Source organism: Oncorhynchus masou, chromosome 14 (genome assembly GCF_036934945.1).
Source record: "Oncorhynchus masou masou isolate Uvic2021 chromosome 14, UVic_Omas_1.1, whole genome shotgun sequence".
Lineage (NCBI taxonomy): Eukaryota > Metazoa > Chordata > Actinopteri > Salmoniformes > Salmonidae > Oncorhynchus > Oncorhynchus masou.
In genome coordinates this window covers 33,311,212-33,333,722 of record NC_088225.1, presented here as the reverse complement: position 1 = coordinate 33,333,722, position 22,511 = coordinate 33,311,212, and the positions used below count along the sequence as shown (strand labels likewise).

The following is a 22,511-nucleotide window of genomic DNA, read 5'->3' as shown; positions in this document are numbered from 1 at the left end:
TGTGTGTGACTCACTTGCGTAGTGTGTTGTTGTTCTGCACTCTCTTGACCTCGTCCTCCAGCTGCTGAATCCTGCGGAGGACGTGCATGTGTTGCTGCTGCAGGACGCCCAGCCACAACTCATCCCACAGCAGAGTCACGCGACGCAGCTCTCCCACTAGCATCTGGACCTGGGGACCCACAGAGTCACACGTGGTTAAACACAGGAAGCTCTCCCACTAGCATCTGGACCTGGGGACCCACAGAGTCACATGTGGTTAAACACAGGAAGCTCTCCCACTAGCATCTGGACCTGGGGACCCACAGAGTCACATGTGGTTAGCACACGAAGCTCTCCCACTAGCATCTGGACCTGGGGACCCACAGTCACATGTGGTTAAACACAGGAAGCTCTCCCACTAGCATCTGGACCTGGGAACCCACAGAGTCACGCGACGCAGCTCTCCCACTAGCATCTGGACCTGGGGACCCACAGAGTCACACGTGGTTAAACACAGGAAGCTCTCCCACTAGCATCTGGACCTGGGGACCCACAGAGTCACATGTGGTTAGCATAGGAAGCTCTCCCACTAGCATCTGGACCTGGGGACCCACAGAGTCACATGTGGTTAGCACAGGAAGCTCTTCCACTAGCATAGTGGGGTTGGCTGCAGTAGGGGGAGAAGTGTTTACCTGTAACACCATAGTGGGGTTGGCTGCAGTAGGGGGGTAGTGTTTACCTGTAACACCATAGTGGGGTTGGCTGCAGTAGGGGGGGGAAGTGTTTACCTGTAACACCATAGTGGGATTGGCTGCAGTAGGGGAAGTGTTTACCTGTAACACCATAGTGGGGTTGGCTGCAGTAGGGGAAGTGTTTACCTGTAACACCATAGTGGGATTGGCTGCAGTAGGGGGAAGTGTTTACCTGTAACACCATAGTGGGGTTGGCTGCAGTAGGGGTGTGTGTTTACCTGTAACACCATAGTGGGGTTGGCTGCAGTAGGGGGAAGTGTTTACCTGTAACACCATAGTGGGGTTGGCTGCAGTAGGGGGAAGTGTTTACCTGTAACACCATAGTGGGGTTGGCTGCAGACAGCTTGTCCACTATCTTGCTGTAGCAGTCATGCATCATGGCCTGGTCCTGGCTGGAACACAGTGCAGGAAACTCCTCACCCCGCCCATCTTCCTCCTGGGAGGCGGGGTTACTGCCCAGTGTCCCCTCCCCTTCCTCACACAGCCCCTCCCCCTGCATGCTGCCCAGGAAAGTGGGCAGGGCCGACGGGAGCTTGTTTCCTGGGAGACAAAGATGTTATGGCGAGTTGAGTGTGTGTGTTTAGAGGTCGATCGATTATGATTTTTCAACGCCAATACCGATTATAGGAGGACCAGAAAAATCCGATACCAATTAAATCAGACGATTTTTATATATATTTGTAATAATGACAATTACAACAATACTAAATGAACACTTATTTTAACTTAATATAACACATAAATAAAATCAATTTAGTCTCAAATAAATAATGAAACATTCAATTTGGTTTAAATAATGCAAAAACACAACGTTGGAAAAGAAAGTAAAAGTGCTATATGTGCCATGTAAGAAAGCTAACGTTTAAGATCCTTGCTCAGAACATGAGAACATATGAAAGCTGGTGGTTCAATATTCCCAGGTAAGAAGTTTTAGGTTGTAGTTATTATAGTCATTATAGGGCTATTTCTCTCTTCCATTTGTATTTCATATACCTTTGACTATTGGATGTTCTTATAGGCACTATAGTATTGCCAATGTAACAGTATAGCTTCCGTCCCTCTCCTCGCCCCTACATGGGCTCGGACCAGGAACACATTGACAACAGCCACACTCGAAGCAGCGTTACCCATCGCTCCACAAAAGCCACGGCCCTTGCAGAGCAAGGGGAATAACTACTCCAAGTCTCATAGCGAGTGACGTTTGAAACGCTATTAGCGCGCACCGCGCTAACTAGTTAGCCATTTCACATCGGTTACACCAGCCTCATCTCTGGGGAGTTGATAGGCTTGAAGTCAAACAGCTCAATGCTTGAAGCAGAGCGAAGAGCTGCTGGCAAATGCAGACAAGTGCTGTTTGAATGAATGCTTACGAGCCTGCTGCTGCCGACCACCGCTCAGTCAGACTGCTCTATCAAATCATAGACTTAATTATAATATAATAAAACACAGAAATACAAGCTTAAAGTCATTAATATGGCCGAATCCGGAAACTATCATTTTGAAAACAAAACGTTTATTCTTTCAGTGAAATACGGAACCGTTCCTTATTTTATCTAACGGGTGGCATCCCAAAGTCTAAATATTGCTGTTACATTGCACAACCTTCAATGTTGTGTCATAATTATGTAAAGTTCTGGCAAATTAATTACGGTCTTTGTTAGGAAGAAATGGTCTTCACACAGTTCGCAACGAGCCAGACAGCCCAAACTGTTGCATATACCCTGACTCTGCGTACAATGAACGCAAGAGGTGACACAATTTCCCTAGTTAATATTGCCTGCTAACGTGAATTTCTTTTAACTAAAAATACAGGTCTAAAAAAATATATATCCATTTTAAAAAGGCACGCTTTTCTTTAATTTTTGTGTACATAATGTTTATCGGTACTGTGCAACGATTGGACAGTGATCCACTACTTTACACATATGGGTGGTCCCAGCTGGGCCTCTGAACCCAGACAGTGATCCGACTATAGCAGGGTACAGGATGAGGCGCCATGCTCTACCGACTAGGCCACAGGCTCAGATGTAAAATATATCCTTGTGTGTATTGATTTTGGGAAAAGCATTGAGGTTTATCTTTAGGGTACATAGATGTTTTTGTTGTGTACCTGCGTGATGTTTATCTTTGGTACATTTGTGCAGGACGATTGTGAGACAGTGATCCGACTACAGGATGTGTGCAGGGTACAGGATGTGGTGGGTGTGTGTGTGTGTACCTGCGTGCTGGGCCTCTCCTCCCAGAGACAGTGATCCGACTACAGCAGGGTACAGGATGAGGTGGTGTGTGTGTGTGTACCTGCGTGCTGGGCCTCTCCTCCCAGAGACAGTGATCCGACTATAGCAGGGTACAGGATGAGGTGGTGTGTGTGTACCTGCGTGCTGGGCCTCTCCTCCCAGAGACAGTGATCCGACTATAGCAGGGTACAGGATGAGGTGGTGTGTGTGTGTGTACCTGCGTGCTGGGCCTCTCCTCCCAGAGACAGTGATCCGACTATAGCAGGGTACAGGATGAGGTGGTGTGTGTGTGTACCTGCGTGCTGGGCCTCTCCTCCCAGAGACAGTGATCCGACTATAGCAGGGTACAGGATGAGGTGGTGTGTGTGTGTACCTGCGTGCTGGGCCTCTCCTCCCAGAGACAGTGATCCCAGAGACAGTGATCCAGAGACAGTGATCCGACTAGCAGGGTACAGGATGAGGTGGTGTGTGTGTGTACCTGCGTGCTGGGCCTCTCCTCCCAGAGACAGTGATCCGACTATAGCAGGGTACAGGATGAGGTGGTGTGTGTGTGTACCTGCGTGCTGGGCCTCTCCTCCCAGAGACAGTGATCCGACTATAGCAGGGTACAGGATGAGGTGGTGTGTGTGTGTACCTGCGTGCTGGGCCTCTCCTCCCAGAGACAGTGATCCGACTATAGCAGGGTACAGGATGAGGTGGTGTGTGTGTGTACCTGCGTGCTGGGCCTCTCCTCCCAGAGACAGTGATCCGACTATAGCAGGGTACAGGATGAGGTGGTGTGTGTGTGTACCTGCGTGCTGGGCCTCTCCTCCCAGAGACAGTGATCCGACTATAGCAGGGTACAGGATGAGGTGGTGTGTGTGTGTACCTGCGTGCTGGGCCTCTCCTCCCAGAGACAGTGATCCGACTATAGCAGGGTACAGGATGAGGTGAGGGGAGTCCTGGGCAACGCGACACAGCAGACTACAGATACTCTGTCTGATGTAAGCCTCTGGGTGGTTCAGACGAGAGAACAGCTGGGGGATGATGCCTGGAGGGGAGAGGGGTTGAATTAGCAGGAGAGAGAACAGCTGGAGGGGGAGAGGGGTTGAATTAGCAGGAGAGAGAACAGCTGGAGGGGAGAGGGGTTGAATTAGCAGGAGAGAGAACAGCTGGAGGGGGAGAGGGGTTGAATTAGCAGGAGAGAGAACAGCTGGAGGGGAGAGGGGTTGAATTAGCAGGAGAGAGAACAGCTGGAGGGGAGAGGGGTTGAATTAGCAGGAGAGAGAACAGCTGGAGGGGAGAGGGGTTGAATTAGCAGGAGAGAGAACAGCTGGAGGGGAGAGGGGTTGAATTAGCAGGAGAGAGAACAGCTGGAGGGGAGAGGGGTTGAATTAGCAGGAGAGAGAACAGCTGGAGGGGGAGAGGGGTTGAATTAGCAGGAGAGAGAACAGCTGGAGGGGAGAGGGGTTGAATTAGCAGGAGAGAGAACAGCTGGAGGGGAGAGGGGTTGAATTAGCAGGAGAGAGAACAGCTGGGGGGGAGAGGGGTTGAATTAGCAGGGAGACAGGAGAGAGAACAGCTGGAGGGGGAGAGGGGTTGAATTAGCAGGAGAGAGGACAGCTGGAGGGGGAGAGGGGTTGAATTAGCAGGAGAGAGGACAGCTGGAGGGGGAGGGGTTGAATTAGCAGAAGACAGGAGAGAGAACAGCTGGAGGGGGAGAGGGGTTGAATTAGCAGGAGAGAGAACAGCTGGAGGGGGAGAGGGGTTGAATTAGGAGGAGACAGGAGAGAGAACAGCTGGAGGGGAGAGGGTTTGAATTGGCAGGAGAGAGAACAGCTGGAGGGGGAGAGGGGTTGAATTAGCAGGAGAGAGAACAGCTGGAGGGGAGAGGGGTTGAATTAGCAGGGAGAGAGAACAGCTGGAGGGGGAGAGGGGTTGAATTAGCAGGAGAGAGAACAGCTGGAGGGGAGAGGGGTTGAATTAGCAGGAGAGAGAACAGCTGGAGGGGGAGAGGGGTTGAATTAGCAGGAGAGAGAACAGCTGGAGGGGGAGAGGGGTTGAATTAGCAGGAGACAGGAGAGAGAACAGCTGGAGGGGGAGAGGGGTTGAATTAGCAGGAGAGAGAACAGCTGGAGGGGGAGAGGGGTTGAATTAGCAGGAGACAGAACAGCTGGAGGGTGAGAGGGGTTGAATTAGCAGGAGACAGAACAGCTGGAGGGGAGAGGGGTTGAATTAGCAGGAGAGAGAACAGCTGGAGGGGAGAGGGGTTGAATTAGCAGGAGAGAGAACAGCTGGAGGGGGAGAGGGGTTGAATTAGCAGGAGAGAGAACAGCTGGAGGGGGAGAGGGGTTGAATTAGCAGGAGAGAGAACAGCTGGAGGGGGAGAGGGGTTGAATTAGCAGGAGAGAGAACAGCTGGAGGGGGAGAGGGGTTGAATTAGCAGGAGACAGGAGGCAGCAAAGGTCTCAACTAACTGGAGATGATCTCTCCATAACGTGTTCTAGGTCTTACACTAGAATGTCAGTTTATTAAATATCCATTCATTTCTAACAGGAGCCTTCAGAGAAATATAGAGCTCCCTCTGGGTCTGAGTGTGTTACCCCTCCAGGGGCCAGTGGGGGTCAGTGTGTTACCCCTCCAGGGGCCAGTGGGGGTCAGTGTGTTACCCCTCCAGGGGCCAGTGGGGGTCAGTGTGTTACCCTTCCAGGGGCCAGTGTGGGGTCAGAGTGTGTTACCCCTCCAGGGGTCAGTGTGTTACCTCTAGGGGTCAGTGGGGTTCAGTGTGTGTTACCTCTCTAGGGGTCAGTGGGGGTCTGTGTGTGTTACCTCTCTAGGGGTCAGTGTGTGTTACCTCTCGAGGGGCCAGTGGGCGTCAGTGTGTTACCTCCCTAGGGGCCAGTGGGGGTCAGTGTGTTACCTCCCTAGGGGCCAGTGTGTTACCTCCCTAGGGGCCAGTGGGGGTCAGTGTGTGTTACCTCTCCAGGGGCCGGTGGGGGTCAGTGTGTTACCTCTCTAGGGGCCAGTGGGGGTCAGTGTGTTACCTCCCTAGGGGCCAGTGTTACCTCCCTAGGGGCCAGGGGGTCAGTGTGTTACCTCTCCAGGGGCCGGTGGGGGTCAGAGTGTGTTACCTCTAGGGGCCAGTGGGGGTCAGTGTGTTACCTCTCCAGGGGCCGGTGGGGGTCAGTGTGTGTTACCTCTCCAGGGGCCGGTGGGGTCAGTGTGTTACCTCTCGAGGGGCCAGTGGGGTCAGTGTGTTACCTCTCGAGGGGCCAGTGGGGTCAGTGTGTTACCTCTCCAGGGGCGGTGGGGGTCAGTGTGTTTTACCTCTCGAGGGGCCGGTGGGGGTCAGTGTGTTTTACCTCTCGAGGGGCCAGTGGGGGTCAGTGTGTTACCTCTCGAGGGGCCAGTGGGGGTCAGTGCGTTACCTCTCTAGGGGCCAGTGGGGGTCAGTGTGTTGCCTCTCCAGGGGCCAGTGGGGGTCAGTGTGTTACCTCTCCAGGGGCGGTGGGGGTTGAGGCGAGCCCAAGCTCAAGCCCCTCCCTCAGCTCCCCGGCGTGCTTCACCAGCAGCCGTAGCAACCGCAGCGTTGCCATGACGATGATATCGTCGTTACTCTGCTTGCTGTTCTGATTGGTCAGCAGCAGCTTGGGGTCATCCTCATCGATGGGAACCTGACGGAGGAAGAGATGGGAGGGATGGAGGGAGAGATGGGTGGATGGAGGAAGAGATGGGTGGATGGAGGAAGAGATGGGTGGGATGGAGGAAGAGATGGGAGGATGGAGGAAGAGATGGGTGGGATGGAGGAAGAGATGGGAGGGATGGAGGATGAGATGGGTGGGATGGAGGGAAGAGATGGGTGGGATGGAGGAAGAGATGGGTGGGATGGAGGAAGAGATGGGTGGGATGGAGGAAGAGAGATGGGTGGGATGGAGGAAGTGATGGGTGGGATGGAGGAAGAGATGGGTGGGATGGAGGAAAGAGATGGAGGAAGAGGGTGGGATGGAGGAAGAGATGGGTGGGATGGAGGAAGGATGGGTGGGAAGAGATGGGAGGGATGGAGGAAGAGATGGGAGGGATGGAGGAAGAGATGGGAGGGATGGAGGAAGAGATGGGTGGGATGGAGGAAGAGATGGGTGGGATGGAGGAAGAGATGGGTGGGATGGAGGAAGAGATGGGAGGGATGGAGGAAGAGATGGGAGGGATGGAGGAAGAGATGGGTGGGATGGAGGAAGAGATGGGTGGATGGAGGAAGAGATGGGTGGGATGGAGGAAGAGATGGGTGGGATGGAGGAAGAGATGGGTGGGATGGAGGAAGAGATGGGAGGGATGGAGGAAGAGATGGGAGGGATGGGGGAAGAGATGGGAGGGATGGAGGAAGAGATGGGTGGGATGGAGGAAGAGATGGGTGGGATGGAGGAAGAGGTGGGTGGGATGGAGGAAGAGATGGGTGGGATGGAGGAAGAGATGGGAGGGATGGAGGAAGAGATGGGAGGGATGGAGGAAGAGATGGGAGGATGGAGGAAGAGATGGGAGGATGGAGGAAGAGATGGGAGGATGGAGGAAGAGACGGGAGGATGGAGGAAGAGATGGGAGGATGGAGGAAGAGATGGAAGGATGGAGGAAGAGATGGGAGGGATGGAGGAAGAGATGGGTGGGATGGAGGAAGAGATGGGTGGATGGAGGAAGAGATGGGTGGGATGGGAGGAAGAGATGGGTGGATGGAGGAAGAGATGGGTGGGATGGAGGAAGAGATGGGAGGGATGGAGGAAGAGATGGGTGGGATGGAGGAAGAGATGGGAGGGATGGAGGAAGAGATGGGAGGGATGGAGGAAGAGATGGGAGGGATGGAGGAAGAGATGGGTGGGATGGAGGAAGAGATGGGTGGGATGGAGGAAGAGGTGGGTGGATGGAGGAAGAGGTGGGTGGATGGAGGAAGAGATGGGAGGGATGGAGGGAAAGGGACAAGGCTATAAGAGAAGGCATCTTCCTACAACATCCCAAACTTCCACAAGTTCTGGATGAATAGAAACAGTCAAGTGAATAGCAATAACGGGAAGAAAACATCTATCAACATTCTACTTCAACATTCATCTTGTAGACAGAACTTGCAGGGCCAGGCTCCCAGACAGATTAAGCTTCATCCGGACTAAAAAGAAAACCCCAATGGAAAATTCCCATGGAAATAGTCCCAGTCCCCCCGCCAGTCCCAGCCCCCCTGCCAGTCAGTCCCCCCACCAGTCCCAGTCCCCCCGCCAGTCCCAGTCCCCCCCCTGCCAGTCCCAGTCCCCCAGTCCCAGTCCCAGTCCCCCCCCCCCTGCCAGTCCCAGTCCCCCCCCCCCCTGCCAGTCCCAGTCCCCCCTGCCAGTCCCAGTCCCCCCCCCTGCCAGTCCCAGTCCCCCTGCCAGTCCCAGTCCCCCTGCCAGTCCCAGACCCCCCCCTGCCAGTCCCCCCCTGGAGAGAGAGTGCGTTCCACCCACCTGTCCAGCGTTGAGTTTGAGGAAGGTGAAGTAGGCACCGCAGGAGACCCTGTAGAGACTGAAGATCCTGTCCACCACCCTCCTCCAGACCCGGATCAGACCCTCCATCACCCCACTACCCCCCCTGGACACCCTCCACCTCCCCCTGCTCCTCCAGCCAGGGACAGGCAGACAGCAGCTGTCTCCAGATCACATCCACCATGTCATCCTCCTCCTCATCCTCCTGCTGCAGGGCCATGTCCTCATCCTGGAGGGAGAGGGGGGGGAAGAGGAGCGGGTGGGGGAGAGAAAAAGATGGGGGGAAAGAGATAAGAGAGGGGGGGAGACATAAGGGAGTGGGGGAGACATAAGGGAGGGGGGAGACATAAGGGAGGGGGAGACATAAGGGAGGGGGACGGGGGGAGAGACAAAGTTATGAGCAGGCAGATGGTGAATCCCAAACCCAGACCTGCCAAGAGCCGCGCGGCAAATTGGACATGTCGGACGCGCCGAATTGGGGTTCTCTCCCCCCTCCACATATTCGTACGCGCTGTTTGTGAGTCTGATCGTAATTCTAGAAGTGTACCAAGTCTATACAGGGCTGGAGTCCTGTCCTGACAACATTCAACATGGTAAACGTCACTAACATGTCAACAGAACAAACACCAACAGACTTTATTCTCGGAGGGTTTTGTCTGACCGCTGTTCTCTGTTTCAGATGTTGTAAAGGTGCTTATTGGATTTCTTTACAGCACATGCATCATTTCAGATTTTCAAAACTGATAAAAAAAAAAAAATCTAAAATCTAGTGCCAAGGCATTTTAGAAGCATTGCCTCCATAGCCAATACCTGACACTCATTCATTCTTCATCGCTCAGTCTTCTAAACTACAGTTACAGTCTATCAGGTTGAATGATCCTCGAGTATAAAAGAGGTAGAGACAGTCAGGAATCAAGACTATAGAGACTAAAAGAGGTAGAGAGTCAGGAATCAAGACTATAGAAACTAAAAGAGAGAGAGAGTCAGGAATCAAGACTATGGAGTATAAAAGAGGTAGAGACAGTCAGGAATCAAGACTATAGAGTATAAAAGAGGTAGAGAGTCAGGAATCAAGACTAGAGTCTAAAAGAGGTAGAGATACATGGAAAAAGACAGACACATACCAAGCCACTGAGTTATCCAGTCCCATGTAGACTCAGTTCTAAACTTCTATCCCGGATGAACTATGATCTGTTCAGAACACTGGGAGAAAGTACGAGATCTGTACATGCTAAAACAATAGTTACTAATTCATTCCTCATGAGCACACACACACCTGTATTCCAGCAGGTCGACACATGGCCTGACCCAGGATGCTGAAGATGTTCTCCTTGTCCTCCTCACTGGTGCATTCTGGGAGAAGCTCCTCGATCTCCTTCTTCTCTCCCGGGAGCAGGGGCACACCTTCACCTTGACTGGGGGGGATGGAGGGAGGACATGAGAGAGAGAGATGGGAGGAGTAAGGAACGGACGGGCGTAGGGGAGGAGAGGTGAAAGGAGAGGGAGATGGGAGGAGAGAGAGGAGAAAGGAGAGGGAGGGAGGGGAGAGAGGAGAAAGCAGAGGGAGATGGGAGGAGAGAGATGGGAAAGGAGAGAGATGGGAAAGGAGAGAGATGGGAGGAGAGAGAGGAGAAAGGAGAGGGAGGGAGGGGAGAGAGGAGAAAGCAGAGGGAGATGGGAGGAGAGAGAGATGGGAGGAGAGAGAGGAGAAAGGAGAGAGAGGAGAAAGGAGAGAGAGGAGAAAGGAGAGAGAGGAGAAAGGAGAAAGGAGAGAGAGGAGAAAGGAGAGAGAGGGGAGGAGAGAGGATGGGAAAGGGAGGGAGGGGAGAGAGAGGAGAAAGGAGAGGGATGGGAGGAGAGAGAGAGAAAGGAGAGAGAGATGGGAAAGGAGAGAGATGGGAAAGGAGAGAGAGATGGGAAAGGAGAGATGGGAAAGGAGGAGAGATGGGAAAGGAGAGAGATGGGAAAGAGAGAGAGATGGGAAAGGAGAGAGATGGGAAAGGAGAGAGATGGGAAAGGAGAGAGATGGGAAAGGAGAGAGAGAGATGGGAAAGGAGAGAGAGATGGGAAAGGAGAGAGAGATGGGAAAGGAGAGAGAGATGGGAAAGGAGAGAGAGATGGGAAAGGAGAGAGAGATGGGAAAGGAGAGAGAGATGGGAAAGGAGAGAGAGGAGAAAGGAGAGAGAGGAGAAAGGAGAGAGAGGAGAAAGGAGAGAGAGGGATGAGGAGAGAGAGGAGAAAGGAGAGAGAGATGGGAGGAGAGAGAGGAGAAAGGAGGAGATGGGAGGAGAGAGAGGAGAAAGGAGAGGAGAGATGGGAAGAGAGAGAGGAGAAAGGAGAGGGAGATGGGAGAGAGAGAGGGAGAAAGGAGAGGAGATGGGGAGGAGAGAGGAGAAAGGAGAGAGAGATGGGAGGAGAGAGAGAGGAGAAAGGAGAGGGAGATGGGAAGAGAGAGAGGAGAAAGGGAGAGAGATGGGAGGAGAGAGAGAGGAGAAAGGAGAGGGAGATGGGAAGAGAGAGAGGAGAAAGGAGAGGGAGATGGGAAGAGAGAGAGGAGAAAGGAGAGGGAGGTGGGAAGAGAGAGGAGAAAGGAGAGGGAGATGGGAAGAGAGAGGAGAAAGGAGAGAGAGATGGGAGGAGAGAGAGAGGAGAAAGGAGAGGGAGATGGGAAGAGAGAGGAGAAAGGAGAGAGATGGGAGGAGAGAGAGGAGAAAGGAGGGAGATGGGAAGAGAGGAGAAAGGAGAGGGAGATGGGAAAGAGAGAGGAGAAAGGAGAGGGAGATGGGAGGAGAGAGAGGAGAAAGGAGAGAGAGATGGGAGGAGAGAGAGGAGAAAGGAGAGGGAGATGGGAAGAGAGGAGGAGAAAGGAGAGGGAGATGGGAAGAGAGAGGAGAAAGGAGAGGGAGATGGGAAAGAGAGAGGAGAAAGGAGAGGGAGATGGGGGAAGAGAGGGAAAGGAGAGGGAGATGGGAAGAGAGAGGAGAAAGGAGAGGGAGACGGAAAGAGAGGAGAAAGGAGAGGGAGATGGGAAGAGGAATGTCAACATTGCATAAGAATTTAAAAAGTAACGTTTAAATCAGCAACGGCTTCTACCACAGAACGCACCACGTCATGTTATCGGCTTCTACCACAGAACGCACCACGTCATGTTATCAGCTTCTACCACAGAACGCACCACGTCATCAGCTGCTACCACAGAACGCACCACGTTATCAGCTTCTACCACAGAACGCACCACGTCATCAGCTTCTACCACAGAACGCACCACGTCATCAGCTTCTACCACAGAACGCACCACGTCATGTTATCAGCTTCTACCACAGAACGCACCACGTCATGTTATCGGCTTCTACCACAGAACGCACCACGTCATGTTATCAGCTTCTACCACAGAACGCACCACGTCATGTTATCAGCTTCTACCACAGAACGCACCACGTTATCAGCTTCTACCACAGAACGCACCACGTCATGTTATCGGCTTCTACCACAGAACGCACCACGTTATCAGCTTCTACCACAGAACGCACCACGTTATGTTATCGGCTTCTACCACAGAACGCACCACGTTATCAGCTTCTACCACAGAACGCACAACGTTATGTTATCGGCTTCTACCACAGAACGCACCACGTCATGTTATCGGCTTCTACCACAGAACGCACCACGTCATCAGCTTCTACCACAGAACGCACCACGTCATGTTACCAGCTTCTACCACAGAACGCACCACGTCATGTTACCAGCTTCTACCACAGAACGCACCACGTCATGTTATCGGCTTCTACCACAGAACGCATCACGTTATGTTATCGGCTTCTACCACAGAACGCACCACGTCATGTTATCGGCTTCTACCACAGAACGCACCACGTCATCAGCTTCTACCACAGAACGCACCACGTCATGTTACCAGCTTCTACCACAGAACGCACCACGTCATGTTACCAGCTTCTACCACAGAACGCACCACGTCATGTTATCGGTTTCTACCACAGAGTGACATCACGTTATGTTATCAGCTTCTACCACAGAACGCATCACGTTATGTTATCGGCTTCTACCACAGAAGCACCACGTCATGTTATTGGCTTCTACCACAGAACGCACCACGTCATCAGCTTCTACCACAGAACGCACCACGTCATGTTACCAGCTTCTACCACAGAACGCACCACGTTATCAGCTTCTACCACAGAACGCACCACGTCTGTATTCATGTGTGTTTCACGATAACCTGCTGAGTGACAACAACTGTCAGAATATGTACCTGGCGTTGTCGACCACCTTCCGTCCCCAACGATAGGCCCAGCTGGCGAGAGCCGCCCAGGACTTGGCCACCTCCGGAGCCTGACTGGTGGACAACTGGTAGAGCTGCCCCAGGACCAAGTCTGGTTCTCCTACACCCACACTCACTATGGAGGCAGAGAGAGAGAGGGGTTAGGGTGTAGGGGTTAGGGTACAGACTGGTAGAGCTGCCCCAGGACCAAGTCTGGTTCTCCTACACCCACACTCACTATGGAGGCAGAGAGAGGGGTTAGGGTGTAGGGGTTAGGGTACAGACTGGTAGAGCTGCCCCAGGACCAAGTCTGGTTCTCCTACACCCACACTCACTATGGAGGCAGAGAGAGAGAGGGGTTAGGGTGTAGGGGTTAGGGTACAGACTGGTAGAGCTGCCCCAGGACCAAGTCTGGTTCTCCTACAACCACACTCACTATGGAGGCAGAGAGAGAGAGAGGGGTTAGGGTGTAGGGGTTAGGGTACAGACTGGTAGAGCTGCCCCAGGACCAAGTCTGGTTCTCCTACACCCACACTCACTATGGAGGCAGAGAGAGAGAGGGGTTAGGGTGTAGGGGTTAGGGTACAGACTGGTAGAGCTGCCCCAGGACCAAGTCTGGTTCTCCTACACCCACACTCACTATGGAGGCAGAGAGAGAGAGGGGTTAGGGTACAGACTGGTAGAGCTGCCCCAGGACCAAGTCTGGTTCTCCTACACCCACACTCACTATGGAGGCAGAGAGAGAGGGGTTAGGGTGTAGGGGTTAGGGTACAGACTGGTAGAGCTGCCCCCAGGACCAAGTCTGGTTCTCCTACACCCACACTCACTATGGAGGCAGAGAGAGAGAGGGGTTAGGGTACAGACTGGAGGAAGAGAGGGGTTAGGGTGTAGGGGTTAGGGTACAGACTGGAGGAAGAGAGGGGTTAGAGGGGGTGTCCTACCTGTGGTCTCAGCTGTGATTCGGGGCATGCCCTGGTCCTCTAGGGGTAGCTCCAGCAGGGCTGTGATGTTCCGGCTGATGGGGGGCAAGGCGGCGACCCCTGGGGTCATGACCCCTGACCTCTTCACCACCTGTTTGAGCTGAGGGGTCATGTCCTTCCAGTCCGCCAGCAGCCACTTACCTACAGACACAGACGGTTGGAACAGAGCATCAGCCATTACCCAGCATGCACAGGGAGACTGGTACCAACCCTGGTACGCCTTGCATCTCCCCCCCCCCCAATAATAGGGTGCCATTTGTGACACACTGGAACCACTACTTACACAGAGTGAGGACGGAGCGACAGGCCGCTCGCTCACACTTCCCTGAGCGACAGAAAGACAGAGCACAGGAGCTCAACATCTCCATGGCTGCCAGGGACTGACCTGGAGGGGAGACGGGGAGAGGGAAGGAGAGGAGGGAGAGAGGTGGAGCATGAGAGACAGTTGGGGGAGGAATAAGTGGATAAAGAGAAAGACGAGTAAGCCAAAACACACACACACACACACACACACACACACACAGGGACACACACACACACACAGGGACACACACACACACACACAGGGACACATACACACAGGGACACACACACACAGGGACACACACACACACAGGGACACACACACACACAGGGACACACACACACACAGGGACACACACACACACACAGGGACACACACACACACACAGGGACACACACACACACACACAGGGACACACACACAGGGACACACACACACACACAGGGACACACACACACACACAGGGACACACACATACACACACACACACACACACACAGGGACACACACACACACACACACACAGGGACACACACACTCACCCGCGGTGCAGAGGACTTTAGCCTTCTCGATCTGTAGTTCAGGTCCCCACTTCTCCCCCACAGCACCCGCTAGTGACAGCCGCCTGAACGCACGGCTCAACCCTTCCTCCTCCTCTTCCTCCTCGCTGCACTGGCCCAGCAGACGCGTGGCCAGGGCGATGTTCCCCTGTTTCCGGGCGAACTTGACGGCCGTCAGACATAGTTCCATCAGGTGGCCATCCAGCGGAGCAGAGGAGCCTGGGTAATGGAACACAGGAAGAGAGAGGGGGTTAACGTGAGTCACATGACAAAGACACAGCGATAAAAAGCGAGATAAAAAGCACAGCGTTTAAGAGAGCAGAAACAACTTACACAGGGACACACACACACAGGGACACACACACAAATACAGCAAGATAAAAAGCACAGCGTTTAAGAGAGCAGAAACAACTTACACAGGGACACACACACACACACACAGACAGACACACACACAAATACAGCGAGATATAAAGTACAGCGTTTAAGAGAGCAGAAACAACTCACACAGGGACACACACACACACAGTGACACACACACACACAGTGACACACACACACACACACACACAGGGACACACACACACACACACAGGGACACACACACACACACAGGGACACACACAGGGACACACACAGGGACACACACAGGGACACACACACGGACACACACACGGACACACACGGACACACACAGGGACACACACACACACACAGGGACACACACACACACACAGGGACACACACACACACACAGGGACACACACACACACACAGGGACACACACACACACACACAGGGACACACACACACACACAGGGACACACACACACACACACAGGGACACACACACAGGGACACACACAGTCTACCTTTCAGCCTGAGCAGCAGCTGTCTCTGGTAGATGGTGTATCTCAGAGCGTGGAGCCACGGCTGGACGTCCTGTTGTTTACAGGTGCTGAGAGCTTCACTGTACAGAGGGATCAGACAGTCCTGGAGAGGAGGAGAGGGTTAGGGGGGGTGGACACATACACACACAGCAGTGCGTGGACACCCCTTCAAATTTGTGGATTTGGCTATTTCAGCCACGCCCGTTGCTGACAGGTGTATAAAAGCAAGCACACTGCCATGCAATCTCCATAGACAAACATTGGCAGTAGAATGGCCCGTACTGAAGAGCTCAGTGACTTTCAACGTGGCACCGTCATAGGATGCCACCTTTCCAACAAGGCAGTCTGCCCAGCTAGAGCTGCCCCGGTCAACTGTGAGTGCTGTTATTGTGAAGTGGAAACGTCCAGGAGCAACAACGGCTCAGCCGCAAAGTGGTAGGCCACACAAGTTCACAGAACAGGACCGCAGAGTGCTGAAGCGCGTAGCTCTTAAGAATCGTCAGTCCTCGGTTGCAACACTCACTGCTGAGTTCCCAACTGCCTTCTGGAAGCAACATCAGCACAAGAACTGTTCGTCGGGGAGCTTCATGAAACGGGTTTCCATGGACAAGCAGCCGCACACAAGCCTCAGATCACTGTGCTCAAAGCCAAGCGTCGGCTGGAGTGGTGCGAAGCTCGCCACCTCTGGACTCTGGAGCAGTGGAAACGTTTTCTCTGGAGTGATGAATCACGCTGCACCATCTGGCAGTCTGACGGACTAATCTGGGTTCGGCGGATGCCAAGAGAACGCTACCTGCCCAAATGCACAGTGCCAACTGTAAAGTTTGGTGGAGGAGGAATAATGGACTGGGGCTGTTTTTCATGGTTCAGTCCCCTTAGTTCCAATGAAGGGAAATCTTAACGCTACTGCACATTCTAGATGATTCTTTGCCTCCAACTTTGTGGCAACAGTTCGGGGAAGGCCCTTTCCTGTTTCAGCATGACAATGTCTGCGCGCACAAAGCCAGGTCCATACAGAAATGGTATGTTGAGATCGGTGTGGAAGAACTTGACTGGCCTGCACAGAGCCCTGACCTCAACCCCATCAAACGCCTTTGGGATGAATTGGAACGCTGACTGCGAGCCAGGCCTAGTCACCCAACCTCACTAATGCTCTTGTGGCTGTATGGAAGCAAGTCCCCACAGCAATGTTCCAACATCTAGTGGAAAGCCTTCCCAGAAGAGTGGAGGCTGTTATAGCAGCAATGTTCCAACATCTAGTGGAAAGCCTTCCCAGAAGAGTGGAGGCTGTTATAGCAGCAATGTTCCTACATCTAGTGGAAAGCCTTCCCAGAAGAGTGGAGGCTGTTATAGCAGCAATGTTCCAACATCTAGTGGAAAGCCTTCCCAGAAGAGTGGAGGCTGTTATAGCAGCACTGTTCCAACATCTAGTGGAAAGCCTTCCCAGAAGAGTGGAGGCTGTTATAGCAGCAATGTTCCAACATCTAGTGGAAAGCCTTCCCAGAAGAGTGGAGGCTGTCATAGCAGCACTGTTCCTACATCTAGTGGAAAGCCTTCCCAGAAGAGTGGAGGCTGTCATAGCAGCAAAGGTGGGACCAACTCAATATTAATGACCATGATTTTGGAATGAGATGTTGGACGAGCAGGTGTCCATATACTGTTGGTCATGGAGAGTACGCTGAGTGTGTTCTCCAGGGCAGAGCACCAGTGTAGATGCAGGCTGGCGAGGGTGTGTGTGTGTGTGTGTGTGTACCTCCTGTCCGCTCAGTGTGTTCTCCAGGGCAGAGCAGCAGTACAGCTGCAGGGTGGCGAGTGTGTGTGTGTGTGTGTGTGTACCTCCTGTCCGCTCAGTGTGTTCTCCAGGGCAGAGCAGCAGTACAGCTGCAGGGTGGCGAGGGTCTGTGTGTGTGTGTGTGTGTACCTCCTGTCCGCTCAGTGTGTTCTCCAGGGCAGAGCAGCAGTACAGCTGCAGGGTGGCCAGAGTGGGCAGGCCGTCAGAGAGGGTGAGGGTGGAGAGGCGGAGGGGACCCAGAGAGATACGGCCCGTCTGCTTCAGGTAACGGACCAGGGTTCTGTCAACACACACAGAAGACGTAAGCTATTACCTCTCCTTCCTCCCAGTGTCTTCACTTCCTGTCTCTGATCGAAAAAGGAAATGACAGGGTTCTAAACAAGGTGGAAACTCCCGCTAAGTCTCCACCACCGAAGCGCTTAGACAGGTGGGAAGTAGTGAACGAGAGTGTACATCGTCTGTCCCAAATGGTTCCCTATACAGTGCACTCCTTTTGACCAGGGCCCATAGAGCAGCACAGACAGAGCCCGCAGTCAGTCCCAACAGAACTCAGCTCAACCCAAACGGAACGTGGAAGACATCATGGAAGAGCTCAATGACATACTGGCGTCTCCTCCGTCTCCCATTGGATGACAAAGCCAGAGGTCCCCGCCCCTCTCACCTCCTCCAATGGGGTTTTGAGAAGGAGACGTATGGTGTATGCGATTGAGATCTTCCCAATGAAGTGTTCCACAATCCAGCATGTTTTTGTTCCTACCCAGCACTAACACATTAATACAGGATTCAACTAAAAGTGATCTCCAAGATCCAATGAGAGACTCACTCCGAGGTGGGCATGGCCTTCTGTTCCTGCTCGTGATTGGCCGTTGTCATGGCAGCCACAGCGCTCCGCAGCAGCTGCACCTCAATGGCCTTCTGCAGTTCTGAGGGGTCCGGACTCAACACTGCCGGGAGGAGACGCTTCAGGTCTACACACACACACACACACACGTTAGAAAAACACACACCATTAAGACACACACCTCTAAGGAGTCTAGAGTCAAAACTGAAGGGGGTAGTCTTAGACACCCTCCAAACTACTTTATTCTTGGAGCAGGTGGAGTTGACCAGGCCTTAGTCCTCACTCTCTCCCTCCTACCTAGTTTATTCTTAGAGCAGGTGGAGTTGACCAGGCCTTAGTCCTCCCTCTCTCCCTCCTACCTAGTTTATTCTTGGAGCAGGTGGAGTTGACCAGGCCTTAGTCCTCCCTCTCTCCCTCCTACCTAGTTTATTCTTGGAGCAGGTGGAGGTGGAGTCGACCAGGCCTTAGTCCTCCCTCTCTCCCTCCTACCTAGTTTATTCTTGGAGCAGGTGGAGTTGACCAGGCCTTAGTCCTCCCTCTCTCCCTCCTACCTAGTTTATTCTTGGAGCAGGTGGAGTTGACCAGGCCTTAGTCCTCTCTCTCCCTCCTACCTAGTTTATTCTTAGAGCAGGTGGAGTTGACCAGGCCTTAGTCCTCCCTCTCTCCCTCCTACCTAGTTTATTCTTAGAGCAGGTGGAGTTGACCAGGCCTTAGTTCTCCCTCTCTCCCTCCTACCTAGTTTATTCTTGGAGCAGGTGGAGTTGACCAGGCCTTAGTTCTCCCTCTCTCCCTCCTACCTAGTTTATTCTTAGAGCAGGTGGAGTTGACCAGGCCTTAGTCCTCTCTCTCCCTCCTACCTAGTTTATTCTTGGAGCAGGTGGAGTTGACCAGGCCTTAGTCCTCTCTCTCTCCTACCTAGTTTATTCTTAGAGCAGGTGGAGTTGACCAGGCCTTAGTTCTACCTCTCTCCCTCCTACCTAGTTTATTCTTGGAGCAGGTGGAGTTGACCAGGCCTTAGTCCTCTCTCTCCTACCTAGTTTATTCTTAGAGCAGGTGGAGTTGACCAGGCCTTAGTTCTACCTCTCTCCCTCCTACCTAGTTTATTCTTAGAGCAGGTGGAGTTGACCAGGCCTTAGTCCTCTCTCTCCTACCTAGTTTATTATTGGAGCAGGTGGAGTTGACCAGGCCTTAGTCCTCTCTCTCTCCTACCTAGTTTATCCTTGGAGCCAGTAGAGACGGAGTTGAGCAGGCCGTAGTCGTCTCTCTCCCCCGCCAGGAGCTCCAGCTGAGCACGGCATTCTGGGAAGTCTCCGTCCTCGAAGCAGCTCAGTGCCCGTACGTAGTTGAAGTCTGTCTTCAGGTGCACGCTCGCTGCGGCGGGGTTCTTCTTGAGGGCCTGCACGCTGGCCTGCCACTCCTGCGCCGAGGACCAATCGCCGAGGGCCACATAGCACTGGCATGCCTTATTGGCAAGGAGGTTGAGCACCTCGGAGGAACACTCGTTGGACTTGAGGAGAACCGTCTTCCTGCCGTCACCTGAAGGAGAAAGAGAGGGGAGGGGGAGGAGGAGAGAGAGAGGAGGGGCGGAAGTAGAAGAGAGGAAGAGGAGGGGAGAGAGAGAGGAGGGGAGGAGGAGAGAGAGAGGAGGGGAGGAAGGAGAAGAGAGGAAAGAAGGAGGGGAGAGAGAGAGGAGGGGAGGAAGGAGAAGAGAGGAAAGGAGGAGGGGAGAGAGAGGGAGGAGAAGAGGGGAAAGGAGGAGGGGAAAGAGAGAGGGGAGGAAGGAGAAGAGAGGAAAGGAGGAGGGGAGAGAGGGGACGACTTGGTTATTATCACCTAGTGGTTGCCTCTGAAATGTCCCCCTATTCAACGTTCTCACCATTGCCAGTGTGTTTGTGGCTGGCTGGCTGGGGGTGTGTGTGTGTGTGTGTGTGTGTGTGTGTGTGTGTGTGTGTGTGTGTGTGTGTGTGCGCGTGCGTCCGTTGCCAGTGTGTTTGGGGCTGGCTGTGTTAGAGCTGTGTTTCTCTCACCGTTGCCGTTGTGTTTGGGGCTGGCTGTGTTAGAGCTGTTGGCTCCGGCCAGTTTGAGGAGTGAGCGGTCGAAGCACTTAATGGAACAGTCCATCCCTGTCACGGCACACAGCTGTTCCTGGTACTCCACGGCAGCCTTCTCAAACCTAGAGAGAGAGAGGTATGGGTTACTATATGGTCTTGACAGAGAGAGGTATGGACTACTATATGGTCTTGACAGAGAGAGGTATGGACTACTATATGGTCTTGACAGAGAGAGGTATGGACTACTATATGGTCTTGACAGAGAGAGGTATGGACTACTATATGGTCTTTACAGAGAGAGAGGTTTGGGCTACTATATGGTCTTTACAGAGAGAGAGGTATGGGCTACTATATGGTCTTTACAGAGAGAGAGGTATGGGCTACTATATGGTCTTGACAGAGAGAGAGGTATGGGCTACTATATGGTCTTGACAGAGAGAGAGGTATGGGCTACTATATGGTCTTGACAGAGAGAGAGGTATGGGCTACTATATGGTCTTGACAGAGAGAGGTATGGGCTACTATATGGTCTTGACAGAGAGAGGTATGGGCTACTATATGGTCTTGACAGAGAGGGGTATGGGTTACTATATGGTCTTGACAGAGAGAGAGGTATGGGCTACTATATGGTCTTGACAGAGAGAGAGGTATGGGTTACTATATGGTCTTGACAGAGAGGTATGGGTTACTATATGGTCTTGACAGAGAGAGAGGTATGGGCTACTATATGGTCTTGACAGAGAGAGAGGTATGGGCTACTATATGGTCTTGACAGAGAGAGAGGTATGGGCTACTATATGGTCTTGACAGAGAGAGAGGTATGGGCTACTATATGGTCTTGACAGAGAGAGAGGTATGGGCTACTATATGGTCTTGACAGAGAGAGAGGTATGGGTTACTATATGGTCTTGACAGAGAGAGAGGTATGGGCTACTATATGGTCTTGACAGAGAGAGAGGTATGGGCTACTATATGGTCTTGACAGAGAAAGAGGTATGGGCTACTATATGGTCTTGACAGAGAGAGGTATGAGTTACTATATGGTCTTGACAGAGAGAGGTATGGGTTACTATATGGTCTTTACAGAAAGGTATGGGTTACTATATGGTCTTGACAGACAGAGGTATGACAGAGGTTATAATATGGTCTGAACATACATTTAACAACAGAGGTGTGTACTACCTGCTTCTTGACTACATTTAAAGTGGCATTCAGCAGTTGAAACAATAAAGCGTACTCACTGCCCTGTCTGGGTAGAAAGCTGAGGGACTGGAGAAATGTAACCACTCAAATTCACAGACAGAGCTTCGGATTTAAGGACCGACCATCATTGACATCATGGCTCAACATTCCAGTTGTAACCAGCCGTGACATCATAGAGCAACATTCCAGTTGTAACCAGCCGTGACATCATACAGCAACATTCCAGTTGTAACCAGCCGTGACATCATAGCTCAACATTCCAGTTGTAACCAGCCGTGACATCATAGAGCAACATTCCAGTTGTAACCAGCCGTGACATCATAGAGCAACATTCCAGTTGTAACCAGCCATGACATCATAGAGCAACATTCCAGTTGTAACCAGCCATGACATCATAGAGCAACATTCCAGTTGTAACCAGCCATGACATCATAGAGCAACATTCCAGTTGTAACCAGCCATGACATCATAGAGCAACATTCCAGTTGTAACCAGCCATGACATCATAGAGCAACATTCCAGTTGTAACCAGCCATCACATCATAGAGCAACATTCCAGTTGTAACCAGCCATGACATCATAGAGCAACATTCCAGTTGTAACCAGCCATCACATCATAGAGCAACATTCCAGTTGTAACCAGCCATCACATCATAGAGCAACATTCCAGTTGTAACCAGCCATGACATCATAGAGCAACATTCTAGGTATAACCATCCATGACATCATAGAGCAACATTCCAGTTGTAACCATGATGAGGCTGTATAGTGTTTTTTTATATTTTTTCTTTCAAAACATTTGCATAAAACAAGCTTATATTTTAGGTTCTGATGGGAACTAAGATCATGAGGCATTCATTTATTTAGTTAAATTCGTCAAGAATTGCCCCTTAAATACACTAAGCTCGGCCTCCACTTGACACACACACACACACACACAGGGGTGTTTTTCTTACCGCCCCTCAGCCTGTAGTGCCACAGAGCTGACCCAAGCCAGACTCTTGCCAGTGTTGGTGAGACTCCAGGCAGCTAAACCCTGGATCGCCTCAGGACAGTGAAGCTCACACAGAGCCTCTACCAGCATCACCAGAGGAGACTCCAACTCTGGACCCTACAGAGAGGAGACATGGGGGCCAGTTACAGATGACCAGTAGAGACCTGGACCC

The 22,511-nt window shown here is 52.4% G+C and overlaps 1 protein-coding gene across 1 annotated transcript in view; it reads right to left on the bottom strand.

Moving 5' to 3' along the window:
* LOC135553877 (serine/threonine-protein kinase SMG1-like) overlaps positions 1 to 22,511 on the bottom strand; it is a 130,821-nt gene that overhangs the window by 48,637 nt on the left and 59,673 nt on the right. Inside the window, 17 exon segments of the mRNA XM_064985803.1 lie at positions 15 to 169; positions 1,042 to 1,271; positions 3,030 to 3,123; positions 6,442 to 6,621; positions 8,428 to 8,547; positions 8,549 to 8,674; positions 9,722 to 9,860; positions 12,716 to 12,860; positions 13,666 to 13,845; positions 13,988 to 14,089; positions 14,551 to 14,787; positions 15,441 to 15,561; positions 17,212 to 17,530; positions 18,074 to 18,218; positions 19,301 to 19,627; positions 20,119 to 20,264; positions 22,302 to 22,456. Coding sequence (XP_064841875.1) covers positions 15 to 169; positions 1,042 to 1,271; positions 3,030 to 3,123; positions 6,442 to 6,621; positions 8,428 to 8,547; positions 8,549 to 8,674; positions 9,722 to 9,860; positions 12,716 to 12,860; positions 13,666 to 13,845; positions 13,988 to 14,089; positions 14,551 to 14,787; positions 15,441 to 15,561; positions 17,212 to 17,530; positions 18,074 to 18,218; positions 19,301 to 19,627; positions 20,119 to 20,264; positions 22,302 to 22,456 — 2,921 coding nt within the window.